Source organism: Antedon bifida, chromosome 2 (genome assembly GCF_963402885.1).
Source record: "Antedon bifida chromosome 2, ecAntBifi1.1, whole genome shotgun sequence".
Classification (NCBI taxonomy): Eukaryota; Metazoa; Echinodermata; class Crinoidea; order Comatulida; family Antedonidae; genus Antedon; species Antedon bifida.
This window is the reverse complement of record NC_136227.1, coordinates 6,970,926-6,991,048: the sequence shown is the minus strand read 5'-3', so window position 1 is coordinate 6,991,048 and position 20,123 is coordinate 6,970,926. Positions and strand designations below refer to the sequence as shown.

Genomic DNA, 20,123 nt, shown 5'->3' with positions numbered 1-20,123 from the left:
TACGATTACGTGAATATTTTGCTGATTCAGACAGCAGCACCACGCAAAACGAAGGCAACGTTAACAAATTTAAACCAAAAAGTTCCTGGAATCTCAGGAGATTTGTTCCATTGCTTTCACACAACGTAAACTTGGTTACAATTTGTTTACAAGTTGCAAAATTGGGACAGTATAAAAGTTTATTATATTTCCCGATGTGTAAACTGCATCTAGCAGCTTTTGGTCCTCAATTTTAAACCTCTCTAGCTCTACAGCGTATTGGTTTTTGACCTCTCGTTAAAACAAGTGGGATTTGGACCAAAAGTGGTCAATTGTCATTTATATCATCCTTTCGTTTGTGACACTATTTTCCGTCACGAAATCTTCTTCTTATCAGTGTGTGTTCACTGTAAACATTAATTTTTATATTCCATTTTTTGAACTACATGTTTATTCGAGTGATGATACGTGTTTTTAGTCTAATAGTCAAAAATTGTCGTTTATCACCCATATTACGTATGTCTGAGTAATATTTTATTTTTCACACTAAATCGAATAATGAAATGTATTTTAGACAACCGATATTCGATTTGTAATTATATTTCAGTCTCGGTAAACTTCTATTTTCTAAACAAAAAACATTTAAATTTTAAAATCTTTGTAACACAATATGATAAAAGTCATTAATTAAAAAAACAAAATCAAATACTACATTACAGCATTCAGTTTCTTTAAAACTTCCAATATAACATGGCATTGCAATATTAGTTTTAATCTCATGCAAGCTCACTATGTTGGTCGGTCGGTAAACACTAACTCAAATTTGCGCACGCGACTGCAGCCATGTATATGGCATTGTTATTATTGCAAGAGTAACAGTAACTAATAAGATATTAACGTTGTTATCATGGCGTTTTCTACATCTCACTTCATTTCATAAACACAAAAGGAATAACCTTTGTGTAAAAAGATATTTCGGATATAAATAGGAATAATACAAACGAGAAACAATCTAGACCTAGATATCTAAAAGGTTTCAATATTTTTTAAATCAAACCATTATTCATCCATTCATACAATAATTGTTGTATTAACTGAAGTTCCACTATCATTACAAAATAATAATTATATGTATACCATACTAAAGGTCGAGAATCCTAAGTAATTTTGCACATTTTAAAATTCTACGCGCGTTTTAGGTCTTATGTATATATTTTCTTTCAAATTTCGTTTGGTGAGCATAATGAAATTATTTATAATGGTACACTGTATGATATAACATGATATAATAATGATACCGTATAATACATTATGGGCATTGATTTTATAACCTCATTGGCGAATAAGGCTGATATGACAATTCAACCACTTTTAATATATTTTTTCAACGATAATACTTTCAACTTCTTATTAACAAATAAACAATAACGAAAATGATACTTGTATATTAGTATTAACGTTGTTGCTATCTTGGTCCTGCATATTACACGTTTCCTTGGTTGTTTCGGTCAGTGAGTTGTTGTGCCATTCTCCTTAAATCGTGGGATTGTTTCAAACGTTGGACAATCCCTGAAATATTATTACAGAAATTAGCGTCGGTTTTTTTAATTTCCAAGCGTCTCTTGAGTATTGGTAATGGATCACCACATCGAATTAGTATTAGATCTTGTCCAGGGCTTGTGCATACTGTCACTATACACTTTTGCTGTTGTCTCTATCATGCGGCTTTTGATCAATCACAAACTTACAGAGAGGTTTCCCTTCCTCGTAGCCTATGTGGCCCAAATCTTCTAGTTTTTGGTTTACCATGTTCTTCCAAGTAGTATCGTCAGTGTTTAAAAAGAAATCACATACTAAAAAAAGTATTGATAATTGTTTTTAAAATAATGTGATGGCACTGGGTATTTTGTAATATTAGATTTTAACTATATATTAACGATTCTTTTAAATGACTTGCCGGAAAACTAGACTCACTCTGAACGAATCTGGAAACTATAAATTATATAAAAGGAAATATAAATTTATAATCATGTAGGCATAAAAAAAAACTTTTGTAGGAATTGACAGAATAAAAACATTTATGATTAAGATAATACAACTAACCTGTAATTCCATCTGCTTGTGTACCTATATGAAATAAAAAAGAACAAGACAGATAATTGATTGTCCATGATTATTTACATCGATTACTTTAAGAATATAGTTTTGTTATTTCTCAATTTTCTACACGTGACTAAAATGATATACTTATAATATAATTTAGGCTGACACGGTGTATGAATGATTAATTTAAATATTATTTTTTGCATTATTCGGAAAAAGATGGAATGTCTAAATCACGTCAGACTTGCAAACTGGTTAATGTGGAATATGCGATGTTTAAAGTGGAAATATTGTTAGCACAGTTGATAATACTCACCCAATATTATGATTTTTGCTGTTGTATTCAAATTACTGGCAAATTTCTGACGGTCTACGCGTGTTCTGAATAATGTCGGAAATGTGTTTTCCAAATACAATATTAAATCCCACTTATTTGTAAAGCGTGGTGTTCTGTAGGCATTAATCAGGTTGGCTAAATCATCTTCCGTGATTGCAATGATAGCTTTATAAAACAATCTACGAAAATGAGGCAAAATGATCCTCCTCCTCCTATGCCTAGAATAGGGCAACCCATTGACGTACCTTTCTACAATATTTTTCGCATTGCGATTATCTGTTGTACATGCGATTTGTGACTGAATGTTAACATCATTTTGTGTGATAGATTCTCTACCATGTAGCCCATCAAGTAATTGTACTGTGTTTGCATATGCCAATACATATGTATTTATATAGGATAAATCTCAACTTCCGCCGTCCTTTATCTCCAGAATAAGCTCCACTGAAATCTTCAAGAAAGCGTCTATATCTCCCGTCATCCATTATGGCACTGTAAAAAAATGTTATTATTATTATCATTATCGTTGCCGTTACTGTCGCCTCCGTGGTCGTCGTCCGCTTTAACGATATTTAAATGTGCTATACATTCAATATGCCCGTCTTTTTTATCTTTAATGAATGGAGTAAACTGTGATGAGTTGACAATGGAAAAATATTCAAATTAAAAGGAAACAATTAACACAAATTATCATACACAAATAAGTAATACATACAATTGATTGAGTAAATCTAAAATATGGCACAATATGCTAAAATTATTTACAGTTACGTGCTCTCAGACCAACTACAATCTTTATTTTAATTACCTAAATAATGTTGGCGGTATATTCAATACATTATTGACAAATTAAAAGGAAATAAACTATTCTCTGGTAGCTTACATTTGTTAATCATATAAACCGTTTATTCAGAATACTTGATATTAAATTATGGTGTTTATAACTTCCCTCTATTTAGATTGCACCTTTTTAAATTTGAAAGTTGCTAATGAATAATTTTGCTAAAGCCAAACATAACCATTAACCGTAATCATAATATTATACCTTTCTTCTCTCCTTTTCCATTCCCAAAAACAACTTTAAATTCTCATGTAATGTTAATAAATGTACTCAATAAGCAGAGAGATATAAGACACATGATATTAGGCCCTAAATCTATGGGATTTTGATCGATTGTAGAATTAGAGATAGGCTTTCAGATAGGAAAATAGAATAAACGTTTATTTTGCACACCTTGAAACAATTTTCAGGAATATATAAAAAGTTTAACGTGCATTAAAATAAGCTGATTTAAACCGTAGCTACAATGTCTATATTACCTTTGAATTTATTCAAAAAAAGGACGCGGTACCGGTAGTTATAGCTATGGATCGGCTGATAAAATTATAATAATGAAGTATCTTAATTGATAATTTGAGAAACAAAACCTGATCTGAATATATTATTTCAATACAAATTCATTACAAAGATGCTAGGTAAACAATACAAATTTAGATTGAACAATAATGGATCTGGACTCAAGGCATTGCGAAGAATTGAAAATGTATTAGCCAACATTATTCATGGAAGAAATATATATATATTTCTCCTCCATGATTTATTTAACAAATGAAAAATATGAAACCATAGAAAGTATTAGTTTAAATTAAAAATAGTAGTAGTCCTAAAACCGACCCTTGAGGCACTCCGCAATTCACATCCTCCACTGATGCTTTAAATGAGCCTAACGCAACATACTGTTTACGGTTTACTAAATAACTTTCAAACCAGTTTAACGCAATTCCTCTAATGCCATAATTAAATAATTTACCAAGAAGAATTTTATGATTGATGACATCAAACGCTTTAGACAAGTCTATAAATACGGAGTAAAAATTGTTTATTATCAAGAGATGAGGTGATGTTGTTAACAAGATCCAGAATTGCATGGGATGTGGAATGGTTATGACGGAAGCCATATTGGTGAGTATTTGGTAAGGTAATTATATAGTCGCTGGTGCATAAGTTTTTCTAAGATCTTAGAAAAAGCACTATTTAAGCATGTTTAACTTAGCCCTTGTCATCATTCTTAAAAATGAGAACAACCTTAGCTATTTTCAATAAATTTGGAAATACACCAGATGAAAAAGAGCAATTTATAGCGAAAGTGAGGAGGTCAATTATGTACGGCAGTATTTTTTTTGGTCGTGCGTGAAGTGATATTATCGTCACCAGATCCTTTATTAGGATTTAAATTGCTGTCAATAATTTTTATTTCTTCTTTTGTAACAGGATTTATAAAAAAGATTGAGAAATTGGATTTGGTAAGTCAGGAGAGTCAGGCATAGCATTATTTAAGTTTGAACCAATTTGAAAGTACTTTGATATTGAATATATTTCATATGTGAATTAGAGATAAGTATATTTTTACTGATAAATTAATAATATGATACTTTACTCACATTTAAAAAAACTGACTTTTTACTAAATCAGGAAATATGGCAAAGAAAGTGTAGGCTACAGTTTACGTTTAAACAAAACTGTACTTATAGCACGCCTAATACCCTCTGAATTGTTCTCCAAAAGGACGCGGTAGTTGTAGCACTGGATCGATTGCCCAGATACGGATGATGAGTTTTTAACAATGACAGTGCTACATGATAATATTATGGAAAACAAATCCATGATGTGCGCATACTAATTTCAGTAGGCTGATTATTCAACACAAAGGTAGTAAAACAACGTGTGATCGTTTTCCCAAAATGTTGTCACCGGCCTTTAGGGCTCTTCACACTTAAAAGAAAAGAATCATCCACATACTAATTGTATAAGACCATTAGCGCGTTTGATGATTATTATGTGTTACTGTAGGAGGGTGGGGAAGAGGTGTTTAGATTAATTGTATTGTACAGCAGCTATTACCAAAAAATGTATTGTAATAGTTATGGAATGGATCGATTGTTCAGAACTTATGAGTAGATTACAGCAATGAAATAATAGGTTTTGTCATAAGGTAATATATGAAAATAATGTGAATATATTACTTTCGCTAAGCTTATAATATGTTAACAATATGTAGTAAAACAATAGGTAGTAAAACAACAAGTATCTAGATTTAATTGGTGAACGTGGCCGTTTTTCCAATATGTTGTCGCCATGCTTTTGAGTAATTGTTAAAAGCGTGAGAGAATCCTCCCAAACACTTGTATCAGGGTAAAAATTCAAAACAAACACAGGTGGTCGTTCACAACGATACATTTATAATTTCCACTGCATCTAGCCTTCATTAATCACAACTATACAATGTTTTTTTTAAGTTACATTTAACTTAAAACAAATGCTCTTCTATAGCAAGTTTCCATTCACTATTGTTCTTGAGAAACAATGCTCTGCTATAGCTAGTTTCAATCCCTCCCACTGTGTGAACTTGCCATTGTTTCTGGCTTTCACACCAGTCCCACCCTTCCCACTTATATTCCAAGTTTCCTGGACTTTCTGCATTCTCACTCCTGAGGACGATCAAAGTATATTGATCGAAACGTCGAGAAACTCAACAGTTCTTTTCAGAACTAACACACGTGGTGTACCGCAAACTTTATATCAACATTCGATTTCGCCATGCAAACCTTCAAACAATAAGTTACATTTAGTTGCTATTAAGTTGTATAACAACAATGATCCTATACTCAGTGTTTTAAGTTAGTATATTTAATACCCATACGCTGTCATGACTGTAACAACCATACGAGTAATAAACATAACCCACTTTGTAGGCCATTGGCATTGAATGTACCCTTATTTACTCTCCTAGTTAGCTGTATAAATATGTTGTAATACGGGCAACAATAGTTCCAAATATGTATATCGACATCATCAAATTAAGCTACATTGTATTGCCCATTTTTTCCAGATACGTTCATATTGAAAGACACATTATTTAGCAAGTTAAACATATAAAATATAATAATCAATGCTGATAGATTCATAAATTCACTTTATGTCGTAAGGAAATATTGAGTGCTTATCATAATACAATATTAAAAGAAATTGTTCAAAATATCATTGAAATATCTAAAAAGTTAAAAAAAACTATACCACTGTTTAGCATAAAACCAATAGAACTAACTCCAATTAACGAGAGGGCAAGCCATGATTCAACGTTTCTAAAAATCTTTCTATAGTTTATTCATGACTATTATCTTTAGTCTCTTTGGCGTATTAAATCGTCAGGTTCTTGTGTTTCTACATTGCGGAAGTAGTATGAGACTTTGTATACGCACGTGGCTATATGTGCAATCATGTGGCAATGAGCGCCTAATTACTGCAGAGTTACTGTCTTGAACATGTTAAGCTCGACACTACATGATATAATAATATTTCAAAAACGAAAGGATACCTTATTTACAAACAAAGGCTTAGATACTTTTTATTTGCACATCTTTGTCTTTTCATACTTATGTATCTTCATCATTATTAGCAGGATTATTTATTTTGATATAATACTATTGCAGGCGTATGCTATTTCTAGGTATTAAATAGGAACGGCGTATTATGGTTCTATAGTTGAACCTCCAGAACCACCCTCGGGACCGGGAAAGGTGTTGCCGCTTACGGGAGTTGACCGCGTACTAGAGGTTCTGCCGATAGAGGGCCAAAATTACATATTATGGCTATGCACGATATTTTTCGGCGTTTTTAGTCGCGTACAACGCGACTCTACAGCTCACTATGTCGGTCGGTCGGTTGGTCGGTAAACACTAACTTGAGCACGCGACTGCAGCCATGTATATGGCCATGTTAACGCAACGAGCCTCTAATTTTATTTTATTGTTTATGATTAGGAGGTTTAGTATTAGGCCTATATATGATTTTTAGACATATTTTAAAAGCTTTTATCATATGAAAATGGTTCTGTCTGACTATTCGGTCAGGGAATCCCGAACCATGGTCGGGTATGCCCGAATCACAATTTGGTAAAATTCACCATGTTTGTCGGATAAGAGTGTTTGTATGCACAATAAGTTAAAGCATGTTAAAATTTTGAGTCCACTACTTAACGAAGGGACCGGTCCAATTTCGAACAAACAAGGCCAACAGCCATAAGTCGCATGCTAAAACGCATAGTGATACCGGACCGACAGACAGACCGACCGACCGACATAGTGAACTGTTATTATAGAGTCGCGTCCACGCGACTAAAAACCAACGGATCAGAACGTTATGTTAAGGCTATCTATTAATTTGTTTTAATCCGTTACAGACAATTACAGCTTAAAACACACCCAAAATTATCATATTCATTTATTCTTTATTTATAGTCTTTCATAATCACAAATTCTTTAAAAATCAAAATAGCAGAGCAGGATGATAATAATAATAAGCTTAAAAACGCTCTAGTTATTCGTCTTATAATGAAGCACAGGTACTTCGATAATAATGTACATAATAATAATAACAAACTGTGCACACAAATAATAATTTAAAAAACAGGACTACATTCTTCTCTTATGATGTAGACTTAGGCCTGCTGAATTTATTTAGATAGATTTTAACAAACGAATCAAAATGTTTCAAATTATTTAACCGTTTGTTAAAATCCATTTATTCAACAATATTTCACGAGTGTGACCCAGCCAGCATAAGCTAATTTTGATGGGCCCTCAACAATACAACGGCATAAAAACATTAAAAGTAAAAATATATTGTATTCCAATAACAGTAGAGGCTTATCTCAATTAAACATTCAAGAAAAATCAAATTTTATTATTTTTAATTTTTATTGAATGTTTTCATTGAAAAATGTTATTATATAGTACTGAACATTATGCAGTGACTAGATATCGAAATAAATAAACGGCAAATGATGTCCTTTAAATGTAATATAGAAATTACCTAACCTAATATTTAAAAAAATAGAAACTAGACTAAAATTAACAAATATACAAAGCCCAAAAAAAAAGAAGAAAAAGATCTTCAGATTGTGAATTTTGATGATCGGTGGGAGATCAAAGCTCAATACGCGTTCAAACCATGCGTTTCGATACACAGTGTGGGCGCAAATCTGTTTCAAACCCGCAACCTGCCCAGCGATGCATCACTACCTGTGCACGCCCCTAAAATATCTATTATCTAAAATGTAAACAGAATATTCTATAGCCATTCAAAAAAAGTATCTAAAAAGCTCTATTATATTGACACTTATTAATTGTCATGTTTATATGGTTCTTAAAAACGTTTAAAATATTTTTTTAATAGCAGAAACAGGGGATAACAATTGGGTGTTTAAAATTAAATACTGCTAACAAACAATTTTAATATTCAATATTCAATTATAAATTAAAGTAACAATGTTTTAAAAGACAACTTGACCGAGAACCATATTTTATATGGTTCTTGGTCAAGTTGTCTTTTAATAGATTTGCAGTTTTACACTGTGCAATGGAACAATGATACCCACATTTATTATTTACATCCATGTTAGGGCCTACTAACACAGTTCCTTTAAAAGTCTCTTTGAGACGTTGAAGATATTTAATCCATCGAGCAGGCGTACAATAGATTTAAATCTTTAAAACTGTACGGATGTAATGGTTCAAACCTTAAGTATGGAGATAATGTATTGCTTAGGTTCATGTCTGAAAATACCATACTTCATTACTGTAGTGTGAATTAATATATTATCGCGATTATTGGTTTTGTGCGGTGAGATACTGTTTTTAACTCCTTCCTATCATATGCGTGTGCTAGATGTTTTACAAAATGATTCCAACGTCTGCAATTGGCATCAATTAAATTGATTATTAAGTAGCATTCAACGTTTCACCAAATTCAACCAGCAACTGAAAGTTATCCTTACTTTACTTTTGCTCTTTTTTAATACATCTAATCAATTTCGTGATATTATCTTTAAAGTTCATTTCGTCTGTAAAGTCAATATAGAGCTTACTCTTTCCTCTAACCAGTTGTTGAACTTTGGAGTTTCTCCCTGGTTTGTATGTTTCCATTTTCAATTGAATGAATGGTTTCTTGTGCTCCTGAATTTTTTTACATTCTGTAGAAAAATGTGGACAGTTAGCCTACATTATAATATCTTTGGACAAATTCAACAAATGTAACATATGTGTTTGCTTTGTAGTATCTTTTATTTTATATTAGTTTAACTGAGTATTTGTGTTATTTTTGGTGGTGTTTTCTTACCAAACATGCAGTTTTCACTTTTTTCATAATCTTCGGATAAACAGATTAGAACTATGCTAGATTCTTTTATCCCTTTTTCAATGTCCTCCGCCAGATCTCCGGTGATTTCCTTAAAATCAATCCAGATTTCATGTGATTTCTTCAGCTTTTTTTTTAATTTGTCATAAATATCTCGGACAATCCTATGAAAATAAAACAGGTAAGTGTCTAACTTAACCTACGTGTCTAATTTACAGTATAAACTACTGTGTTATAGATAAAGTGAAATCGCTGAATAGGTACATTGCAATTTATTGATAACTGCGATGTGTAAATCACTTCTCTCTGATTAATTATCCCCATTTTAAAATCAAATAGGCCTATACTTACACGTCGTGTGTGTGATTATAACTTATCATTATTTGCTTCTGTAGAAACAAAAATCGAAAATGATTACTGTTATGTAGGCCTACATTGCATAGTTTGATTTGACTAATAATAGTACAGTAATATTAATTGCTAGCTAGCCCCCTACCACAGGAATGATAATTTGTTCAAACATTACCTTTTTATTCTTTGACTTTGATACTGACGCCCTTCTGGTATTTGACACTGAAACTAATAATACTTGTGAATAAGACGGATAAACATGAGTACATTTAATCAAACCCTTTCATCTGCCTTGTGGTTTACTGGTATTTATCACTACTACACACATTTTGAAAGATATAATAACCGTCTTTTTACCTATTTACATAATACATTATAGGCTATATTATTTTTGTTTGATATTAGTCGAAATAGACAATATTATTTTTTTTAATTATTATTATTTTTATTTTTATATCTTTTATACATACAAAAAAGAAAATAAAACATACTGGTACATTTCTAGTTTTTATAAATATATTTACCTCGTGTTCTTTTCTGTTTTGAAGTAGATGGTCCAGTGTCTCTTGTAACTATTAAAAAAGATAACAATTTAAACACTTACTGCAAGTTACTATTTAGGTTTTATAGGCCTAAATATTACATAATTCGTTTAAAATAATTTAATTTATGAAGCGTCATTCCAACGACTATTGCTCATGGCGGCTATTCCAACGATCATTGCTCATGAAGTTGTGAACTTAAGGGTCACGCCATGTAGTGGTGCGAATTATAGCGCTCATTTTGTTTGTCCACGGGGTAAACCCCAACTTGTCTCGAAAGATGCACTAGGTTCTTTTTTTATTTTAACAATTGTTATACTAGAAGACTTATAAAAGAAGACTTAAAATTGACTAATACTCGTTTCAGTAGTAGTATGCCTGTAGCAAGAGTGATCAAGCAAGACTGATCAACAGACGTTTTTTTTGCATTGTCAATTTTAAAATTTGAAGAATAAACATTTTCAACCTGAGTTATCAACGTTGTCGGTATCTTCTGAGGTCAACGACCTCTGTCTTTTCCGGGTTCCTTTTGATGCAGATGCTATAATAAAAATATAAATATATTTTATTATTTTTTGTTTACACAGTAGGTAGACCTATACATTATTAGGACTTACAAAAACACATTATTAAAGCTACATTTGTATATAATTTATAAAAGATTTGTCTAAAAAATAGAAATTTAGAGATTTGATTGTTCATTTCTATCAAATCAGTAACAAGCGTTGAATGTTTTATAATTTTATAATTAATTTTGAAATAATTACCTTTTACTTTTGTCCTTGTGCTTTTTTTTCGAGCTCCTGTTAGAGTAGAAACTTGATTATTAATATAATTGAAATAATAATAACTGAGAAAATAGTACAGTTTATACACATTTACACTGGTATGATATAGGTAATATTGATAATAATTTATATGATATATAGGTTGACATAAGTAGTAAGATAATTAATTAGGTCTAACAATGGGTAAACATTAAGGGTATGGGATATTACCCTCTTAACTTTATGTCTTGTTTACTGTCATTCTAATCTGTTTGACGAGTTTATGTTGTTTACAATGTCATAAAGATTGTATTCACATACCGTTTTGCGTTTGCAAAAAAATCTGTTTTGCATCTTCGTCAAGAATCATCGCAAAATGTTCCATCTTCTTTATGTTGCTTTCCTCTAAAGCTTTACTTCCTTCCAGCTTGAATACCAAATCCCACTTATTGTTAAAGTCAGCCGGGTTTAAACCATAGTGACCGGGCATCGTTGCTAATAAATCAGTTGTATTTGATCGTAAAGCGTTGAAGAGATTTTTTCGATATTCTGATATTGGTTTCCCTCTTGTAAAATTGTAGTTTTTGTTGTTGTTTTTATGTTTTTGTTTGAACTTCTGTATAATCTGTAAAGCACGCTTCTCTTTTGTTACTTCTGCAATGTCTACTAATATTTCCACATCTGTACAGGATGCATCATTAGGCTCGTACGAAATATAACCCATGTCTTTGAGTTGATTGAATAGATCGTGTCCGGTGACATTTCGTCTGCTTAACAGTTCTCCAGTACAGTGGTCGTATAGTAGAAGTCTCAACCAAAACAATTTTTCACCTGTATATATTTTACTTATTTTTGCAAGTAATCCTGGAAATTCTGGATCAAATGACATTTTCTAGAATAACGAAAACAAATTGAAAATGTATTGTACTGCAATTAATAACACGGGGCTTATGTGCATTATTTTGCCAATAGATTAGATAGATTTATAAATATAATGTATGTATAATGTTTGAAATGGGGGTTCTTTGAACTTATTTGACCTCCATCCACACTCATGTTTCTCGTAATCTAACTTATAATTAATCTATGTTTTATTAGAATGTACAATTGTATTATTTGCTGTGTGTGTGGAATACAAACAAATAAATACAACTATCATAAAAATAGAACGCCCTACTGCTTGTGAAGTTTTACCTAAGTTGTAAACATGTTATAATGTGTAAGCATTGTATAGTGTAGGCCACTATGTAATTTCGTGTCATTTTTTTGTTAAAAGCAAAATTCCAGCTGATTTAGTGTCTTTAGGATGTAAAGTAATAAAAAAAATATGTTGCCATTTTTTTTAAAAAGCTTAAGGGTGTCAAATCCAAGATGGCCGCCAATACGTAAAATATCCAATAAATGTACCATATTGGACAAAGTAACACCCATTATGAATAATATTTTAAGTTAAAATTAATGCTATATGGGTTCTCTGCTATATAAAAATTATTATAAACCTATATTAATTAGTATTTTGACATTTTGAATTTCAAAATGGCCGCCATTTTTAAAAAATGGATTAAATTTCTTATTAAAACATGTGCAAGTTATGACGTTGATTGAAATCACATAAAATGATAGGCCTATGACAACAACACGGTTATTAACACAAAATGGTTGTCACAAGTGACATAAAGTTGTGTATATATTTTGCAAGGTTCAATTCCCGGACGAGCCCCCATAAATGTCACACAGCCGCAATTACGGCTCTTTCGGACATGTAATTGCCGGTAACCAACGATGAACAACGGTAAATAGCCACAACTGTACACATATAAATGTAAAAAGTAAAATTTAATAATAATCTTTGACAACCAATTCTTTCTTTTATAATTCAAACCCCCAAAAAAAAAACCACAAAAAAAACCCCCAACCAGTTCTCAAACAATGATACCGTATTCCTATTCCCCACAAACTTTATGCAATTCCCCAAATTTCCCAATCCTTCCAAACAAAATATCAACAATCTTCTTATTTTTAAATAAATCCCCGAAACCCCCCTTTCAAATACAATAATATCACAAGATGAATAATTAAACAATAATAAATGTCCACAATATCGTTCCTTCTTGCCTTCTCTCCTACGCTGACACAAAACCAAATTAGAAAGATAAAAGTTAAAACGATTCTGCAAATAAACAACTCCCACGCCTCTGCTCCCGTTCTGCTTGTATTATCAATTATAATTCTTCCTATTTTCTGACATATAAATAAATCAAATATAAAGTTAAAATGTTTCTTGATGTCGTTCTGCCCTGCAATCCGCTCCCCGACCAATTATTTCTTTCTCCTTTTCCACGTAAAATAATATCAGTATCAATCCAGTTACTCTTCAATATTTCCAAACCGTTCTTTACATGCAACAACTTCTGCTGTTTCCAACAGTTATTTCTTCCGTCAATTTACATTCACAATTTCAATTAATCCTCAGTAATCTCAACAATTAACAGTTCTACATTTAAGTACAGCCTTATAGTATTACTTCCAACTCACAATTTATTAACTTCATGTATATCACTTTATTTCCTTTCTGCTTCAGCTCTATATCACCATAATTATCTCCAACTCACAATTTATTAACTTCATGTATATCTCTTTATTTCCTTTCTGCTTCAGCTCTATATCACCATAATTCAATTACTTCTTCTCCTGTACGTCTTAGTTTCTCATATCAATATTCACCTATCCCTTTCTGGCTTAACATAACATAGCCCTCCTTCTCTGTCTCCTCTCAATTTCCATCTACCTCAAAATTCCCTCAATTATCCACATATCCCCACCTTATCCTTCTCCACCAATCAGCAACTCACACACTAACTTAACTCCTATACCTCTCCTCCAATCAGCAAACACCACACAATCCTTCTCTGCAACACAAAAACTCTGCTCCACTGGCTTCACACAATAGCTTCCTAAAACAAAAGAAAGGTTCAAATAGTGACAACAAAGGAAAAGTAAGAATGACTTGCAAAATATATACACAACTTTATGTCACTTGTGACATTTGTGGCCATTTTGAATTTCAAAATGGCCGCCATTTTTTTAAAAAGGGTTAAATTTCTTATTAAAACGTGTGTAAGTTAAATTAAATTAGATTGAAATGACACAAAATGATATGCTTACAACATGGTGATTAACTAACTCTGCCAAATGAAATATTTCTAATCAGTGCGCTGTCTTGAATGCATATATTATGCATGCAATATAGTAAGTTGACCTTCCTTCGTTCTCTACTATTGTATCCATCAAACTTCAACAGACTGATCTGTGATCCCAACAAGCTTGTTCAGAAACAAATTGGCAAAAGTACTGCAATCAATACCTCATTTCACCCCCAAATGCTCATACGTTCTTATATACAGTACTGTACCAGCTGACTATGTGATACGAAAGAATCTCTATTGGAGTCCTCTTTTACTTTGATAAGTTTGTCACCTGTATTCACCGTCATATATATTTTTTGCCAATATTCATCCTTTTCTTAGGATCCCATATAGTTTGCCTTCTACAAAACTTTTACCAATGCCTCAAACATTTTCTGTCCAATGTCATCATGCCATGGCCAACAAACACCTCTGTGAGATTTGCAGCATTCTTCATTAATCAAGATATCATCTCTCTTTAAATGTTGGCTTTCAAACTCATCAACTAGATTTGCCAGCTCTGATGAAATTATTAATTTGTGTTATTCCAATGATACCATGCTCAATGACCTTGATCAATTGATGTAAATCCAGCAATTCCCTTTGTCACACATACATGTCGTCTCATAAACTCCAATATCAGTAATCTGTTGAAAGTGATACAGCAAGTAACCGGCCATAGTTCAGGTGGTCATGAGCAAAGAAATATTTTATAAAAGCATGTGTACTTTCCATGTGTGCAGATATCGTTGTCTTGTGTCTCTGACATATATAGGGATAGTTTAACCACATCTCTCTGTATTCAAGTTAATGTGCCAGAAGTTGTAGAGAGAAAGCAGAGTTTTTAAGATATTTGTGTCACTGTTGTATAGGTAATACAATACAACAAAAGCACTGGCCGCAACACTATTTTCACAATGCTACATGTTTAAAAGCCATATAATTCACCAGGTCGAAATAATTGCTTCTTGATGTCATCTCTGTCCACCTCCACTCATCTCGGGCAAGAGTCATCACCAGGCATTATCTTGTATTTCCCTAGTACATGAGTTTTTATACCACAACCATATATATGTATAATGGTGGTCAACTTTAAGGTACATCTAATGAAATCGGTTGAGATTGTATAAGATGAGAAGTGGGAGTTAATGCTGCCCATGAAGCTTGTGAATGAGCTGTATCTTTCTTCAAGCTTCTGCCAAAAGTTGACAGGTTGAAAACTTACCAACCATACTGGTGACCATGGCCTTGAAGTTTCAGACATTGAATTACATGGCAATAACGCATTTATTATTGAACACCATATTTATACAGGATTTCACAATCTATATTATAAGTTAGAGAGTTTGTACGTTTGTTTGTTTGTTCGTTTTTTTGTTACTGCACATAACCTTACATATTGGGTATCAAAATGACCAGAATTGTACCGGGAAAGTTCTAATTTGAACATCATCCGCCATCTAGGATCTAAGTTAAGCTTGGTTCCCACTAGGACGCAATGCAAGGACGTAGACGCAACGCAAACCAGTTGACCAATGACAAGCGACCGTCAAATAAATCCATCGCTTGTGATTGGTCAAATCCCTTACGTTGCGTTACGTCGTTTTGTTGCGTCTCTAGTGGGAACCAAGCATTAGGGGCCAAAATGTGGTCAAAATGGCCCACTTTTCCTCACTTTCGATGTTAGTTCTGTTTCAGCACGTAACCATGCATATGGGGTATCAAAATGACCGCAATTGTACCGGGAATTTAATTTTGCTTAGGCTAGGGGTAGTAAGCTATCAAATTGACCAGAACTGTGTGGTAGGAAATTGTTATAAAGTATTTTAATTAGCCCTGGAAAGGGGGTGGGGATGTATGCCTGTCACCAAGACCGAAACTGTACTGGGAATGTTTTAAACTTTCATCTGAAAACAGGCACTGAGGGATTATGAGTTGGTAGTGATGGCTAACATAATTTGTACTGGAAACGTCTTAAACACAATCACCCAGTATCTGGGATGTGTTGGGAGGGAGGAAGAGGGGCGGAAATACTGGCGTAATGAAGTATAACGTGATTGGAATTGTACTAGGAAAAGTTACTACATTTGAACTGTCCATGGGAGGAGTTTGTTTTTGTGGCTGGGATGGTGATAGGAGAAAGAAGGCTGGGGGGGCCGCCGTATCTAAATTATATATATCAGCCAATATGACACCTATTCATTTACACAGTTTACAACGTACTTAAAACATAGGCCTATCATAGCTATGTATACCCCTAACCCTAAAGTTGAATTGACATTTGTCCTGGGAAGAATTTGTTTTTAAAAAAGAGTAGTGGATGTTATTGAAGAGGGGTGGAGGTTGGCGGGTATAGGGACACTGGGGTCTGAGAAGGCTTTAAACTAATTTAGAAAGCCGCCCTGTGGCGGGTATAATTGCCAGTAAGGTATAATACACTTGTTTTATATTGTGGTCCTGTCTGAGATACAAACATTGAAATACAAGTTTCACTTTTATGAAAAGAAACGAGATCTATAATTTAGATTCAGAATTAATTGTTGCTGAATACTTGATATCAATGTAAGTTGTTCCATACTTTTGCAACTCCAACTTTGAACGATTAGGTAATTCAAGGGTCATAGTAGGGGTATTATATATCTATTATATAGAGAACATTGACAACTTTAGACAGCCTTATATTTAGACAATCCTATGAGAAGTGACTATTTTAGAACATTGTGTTGAAACAACAAAAATTATTTAAATTTATTTTTTAGTGGCGGCCATTTTGAAATCCAAGATGGCCGACAGATTATCGCTATACATAGTTAAGATTGTATTATGTGTAATACCATCAAAACAGACTTGTTCCACATTCATAATTTGTGTTATTGGTGATATTCTGGTTTTAAATAGGGTTATTTGAGTATTGGCGGCCATCTTGAATTTGGTCCTTTAAATTTCTTTAGAAAAAATGGCAACATATTTTTTTTCATTCCTTATATTATCAAGATATGAAATAAAGTCAAAGTTTGCTTTTAACAAAAAATATACACGACATTCATATAAACGACATACCAGCCTACATTAGTAGTCCCTTCGATGAATTAACAATAATTACATAAATTATTTCTAAAAGTTTAATCCCATGCATTGGTGTATATTATATTACTGCAAATTGTGTTTTTAACAACCCTATGATACACATTAAAATGTTTAGACGTCCCCACGCCTAAGTTCTAGCCTAAGCGTCTGTGGTAAGGTAATTATCAGGTTTGATATAATCGCATGTAGTTAGACTGAATTTCAGATTGATTACACAAAGGTCAAAATAATATGATATATATATATATGAAATAAAATAATGATAATCCTAATATGGAATTAATAATTTAAAGGTGTATACACACTGCTTACGGTAGTTTAATCCTGTCTCACAATCCCAATCCAACGACTTTGTTCAGGATACAGACTTAAACCATACAGTATCGTGTTTTGTGTTGTACCCAGAATCCTCATGAATTGAAAATAGAATGATGTATTGTCATGACACACTTCCGTTTAATTCAATTGGAAATTCCAATATGACAAAAATAGGCAACTGCTTCGGACAAAAGACTGCTACTATATTATTATTATTTGTACAGAAAATTATAGGAATATTGCTCATCTGGAACGATGTTATATCGAAGGCGTCGTAAACTAAATACCAACATATTTACTAATCAAACTATATTCTTAGCACATTATACAACATTATGCTTTATGTTAATAATTCTGTTAAATATAAACATTTTGAGGCTTTAATCTTTCCTTCTGTACGTTTAACGATGCTTCTATACCAGTTTTTTTTCGACACGCTATAGCTATGTAATATTTTACATAAAACTATTTACTTAAAGCAAGGGTCGAGGGACGCATTAGCTATAAGAGGTTATAGCGTTGGTTGATAACGTATGATTAGTTTTTAACAATGAACTACCGCATTATTAAAGGTGTATACTGAATATGTAACTTCCGATAGACTTTAAAAACATTTAATGTACATGTTGAAAATAAGGTATCAATAGCGAATGCTAATTGGTGCATCACATCAGACTTTTCTTTTAATATTTGTATCAGTGATTTTTATAATTGTTAAAATATTGTAAGAATGATGTCGACTCAAACACTTTACTTGCAGAGACTGTATTCATGTTAATAACAATTTAATCATATAATAATATTTAGTATGGGTTCTAGACGAACTTTTGACCTGATATTAGTAAAAAGATATATAATTTAGCGTATACTACTTGAGCATGTAAACATCGAAACTCGAAATAACTACAGACTTAGCAAATCTAATAATAGTATGAGAAAGAATTCGTTTTCATACGAGTATTTTGCCCTAGCTATTGGCGTTTCCTCTAAGTGTTCCTGTGTGGTGATAATCATGAGTTTAATTTTCCTGAGAATTTATTTATTCGTTTTTTTCTTAGAAAATGGAAAGACTTTGAATAGGTCCATTTGCTTTGCTGCTTTTTTTGCCTTAGTCATACACAACACTAAGCACATTTTTTCGTCTCGTTGTATACGGTACAGAGAGGCCCTGTGATTATTGTTATATTATACAAATTGAATGCATGTTGTATGGAACCTAAATATTACTATTTTATAGTAATATTACAATTATAAATAGAAAATAAAAGTGTATCTAAAAAAACAATACACTTGTTGTATGCGCAACATAATAACCGTAAAATCGGCAAAACTGAATACTCAGAACGAAACAAGAAAATAGCCGCAAACGAAGTACTGTACAAAATAAAAGCGACACTAGCCGACAATGTTTTGTTATGTAGCCTAACCGTATCTGGTTATTTCTAACAATATTTCCGTGACAGATTAGTAAGATTTAGTTAGGCAATTGTATTTACGGGACCTGAGTAATTATTATAGGGTATTTTGTAAACATTCATTATGTAGCCTAAGTTGATGATTATCCTAAGAGAGTCTAAATTACTGCTATGTACAGTATAACAGAGAGTTTGTACGATTGTTTGCTACGCTATTGAGTATCAACATGACCGTACTAAAAGGTTTTAAACTATACATGAAAAATAAGCTCCCAAGATGAAGATTGGGTTGGGACGGGGACTTAATGTGATGTGGGGTATCAATATGACCACAATTGTTCTACTGGGAAGGTTTTAAACTACATTTGAAACCTCAACTAACTAAATCCCTGAGCAAAAAAAAAACAATGATAAAGACAAGATAGATTGTATTGTATATGTAGAACTGGCCATTTTTAGTCGCGTGAAAGCGACTCTATAGTTCACTATGTCGGTCGGTTGGTCTGTCTGTCTGTCTGTCGGTCCGGTATCACTATGCGTTTTATCGCTTTCTGACCTTATCTTGATATCAGTTTAATCTAGCTAAGTCAATTTTTTACAGAATATTCCTTATGGCCAGGAATCGATGTGGTTATGTTTTCACGGTGCGCATTAAAAAATTACGCGGTCTACGCACGATTTAACGAAATCACGTTTGTAATCATATCTTCACAACCATGAATCACAATTAAATAAAATGTGGTACTCATAAATTTCAGGGCATAAATCATCATATGGCAATACAATTACGTGCGTAGCGCATGTAACGCATGCGTACGCGCGCTTAAAATTTTCAAAATTTATT

General features: G+C 32.6%; 1 protein-coding gene across 1 annotated transcript; it reads right to left on the bottom strand.

The window, feature by feature from the left end:
• Window positions 1-7,612: 7,612 nt before the first annotated feature.
• On the bottom strand, window positions 7,613-18,276 carry LOC144836060 (uncharacterized). The gene is made up of 9 exons (XM_078691238.1): window positions 17,859-18,276; window positions 11,596-12,166; window positions 11,275-11,310; window positions 10,974-11,048; window positions 10,490-10,537; window positions 10,141-10,193; window positions 9,966-10,003; window positions 9,597-9,778; window positions 7,613-9,450 (listed from the first exon to the last, which is right to left on the bottom strand). The coding sequence occupies exons 2-9, from the start codon at window positions 12,161-12,163 to the stop codon at window positions 9,257-9,259; spliced, it is 1,194 nt and encodes a 397-aa protein (XP_078547364.1). The 5' UTR covers window positions 12,164-12,166; window positions 17,859-18,276; the 3' UTR covers window positions 7,613-9,256.
• Window positions 18,277-20,123: the final 1,847 nt, after the last annotated feature.

Bases quoted from the DNA above. Each gene is read 5' to 3' on its own strand.
- LOC144836060 (XM_078691238.1), bottom strand. From the start codon at position 12,163: ATGTCATTTGATCCAGAATTTCCAGGATTACTTGCAAAAATAAGTAAA. The intron at 10,004-10,140 runs GTAATGTTTGAA...TTGTTTCTACAG, and splicing joins CAAAGTCAAAGAATAAAAAG to AAGCAAATAATGATAAGTTA. The intron at 9,779-9,965 runs GTAAGTATAGGC...TTATTTTCATAG, and splicing joins TATAATCACACACACGACGT to GATTGTCCGAGATATTTATG.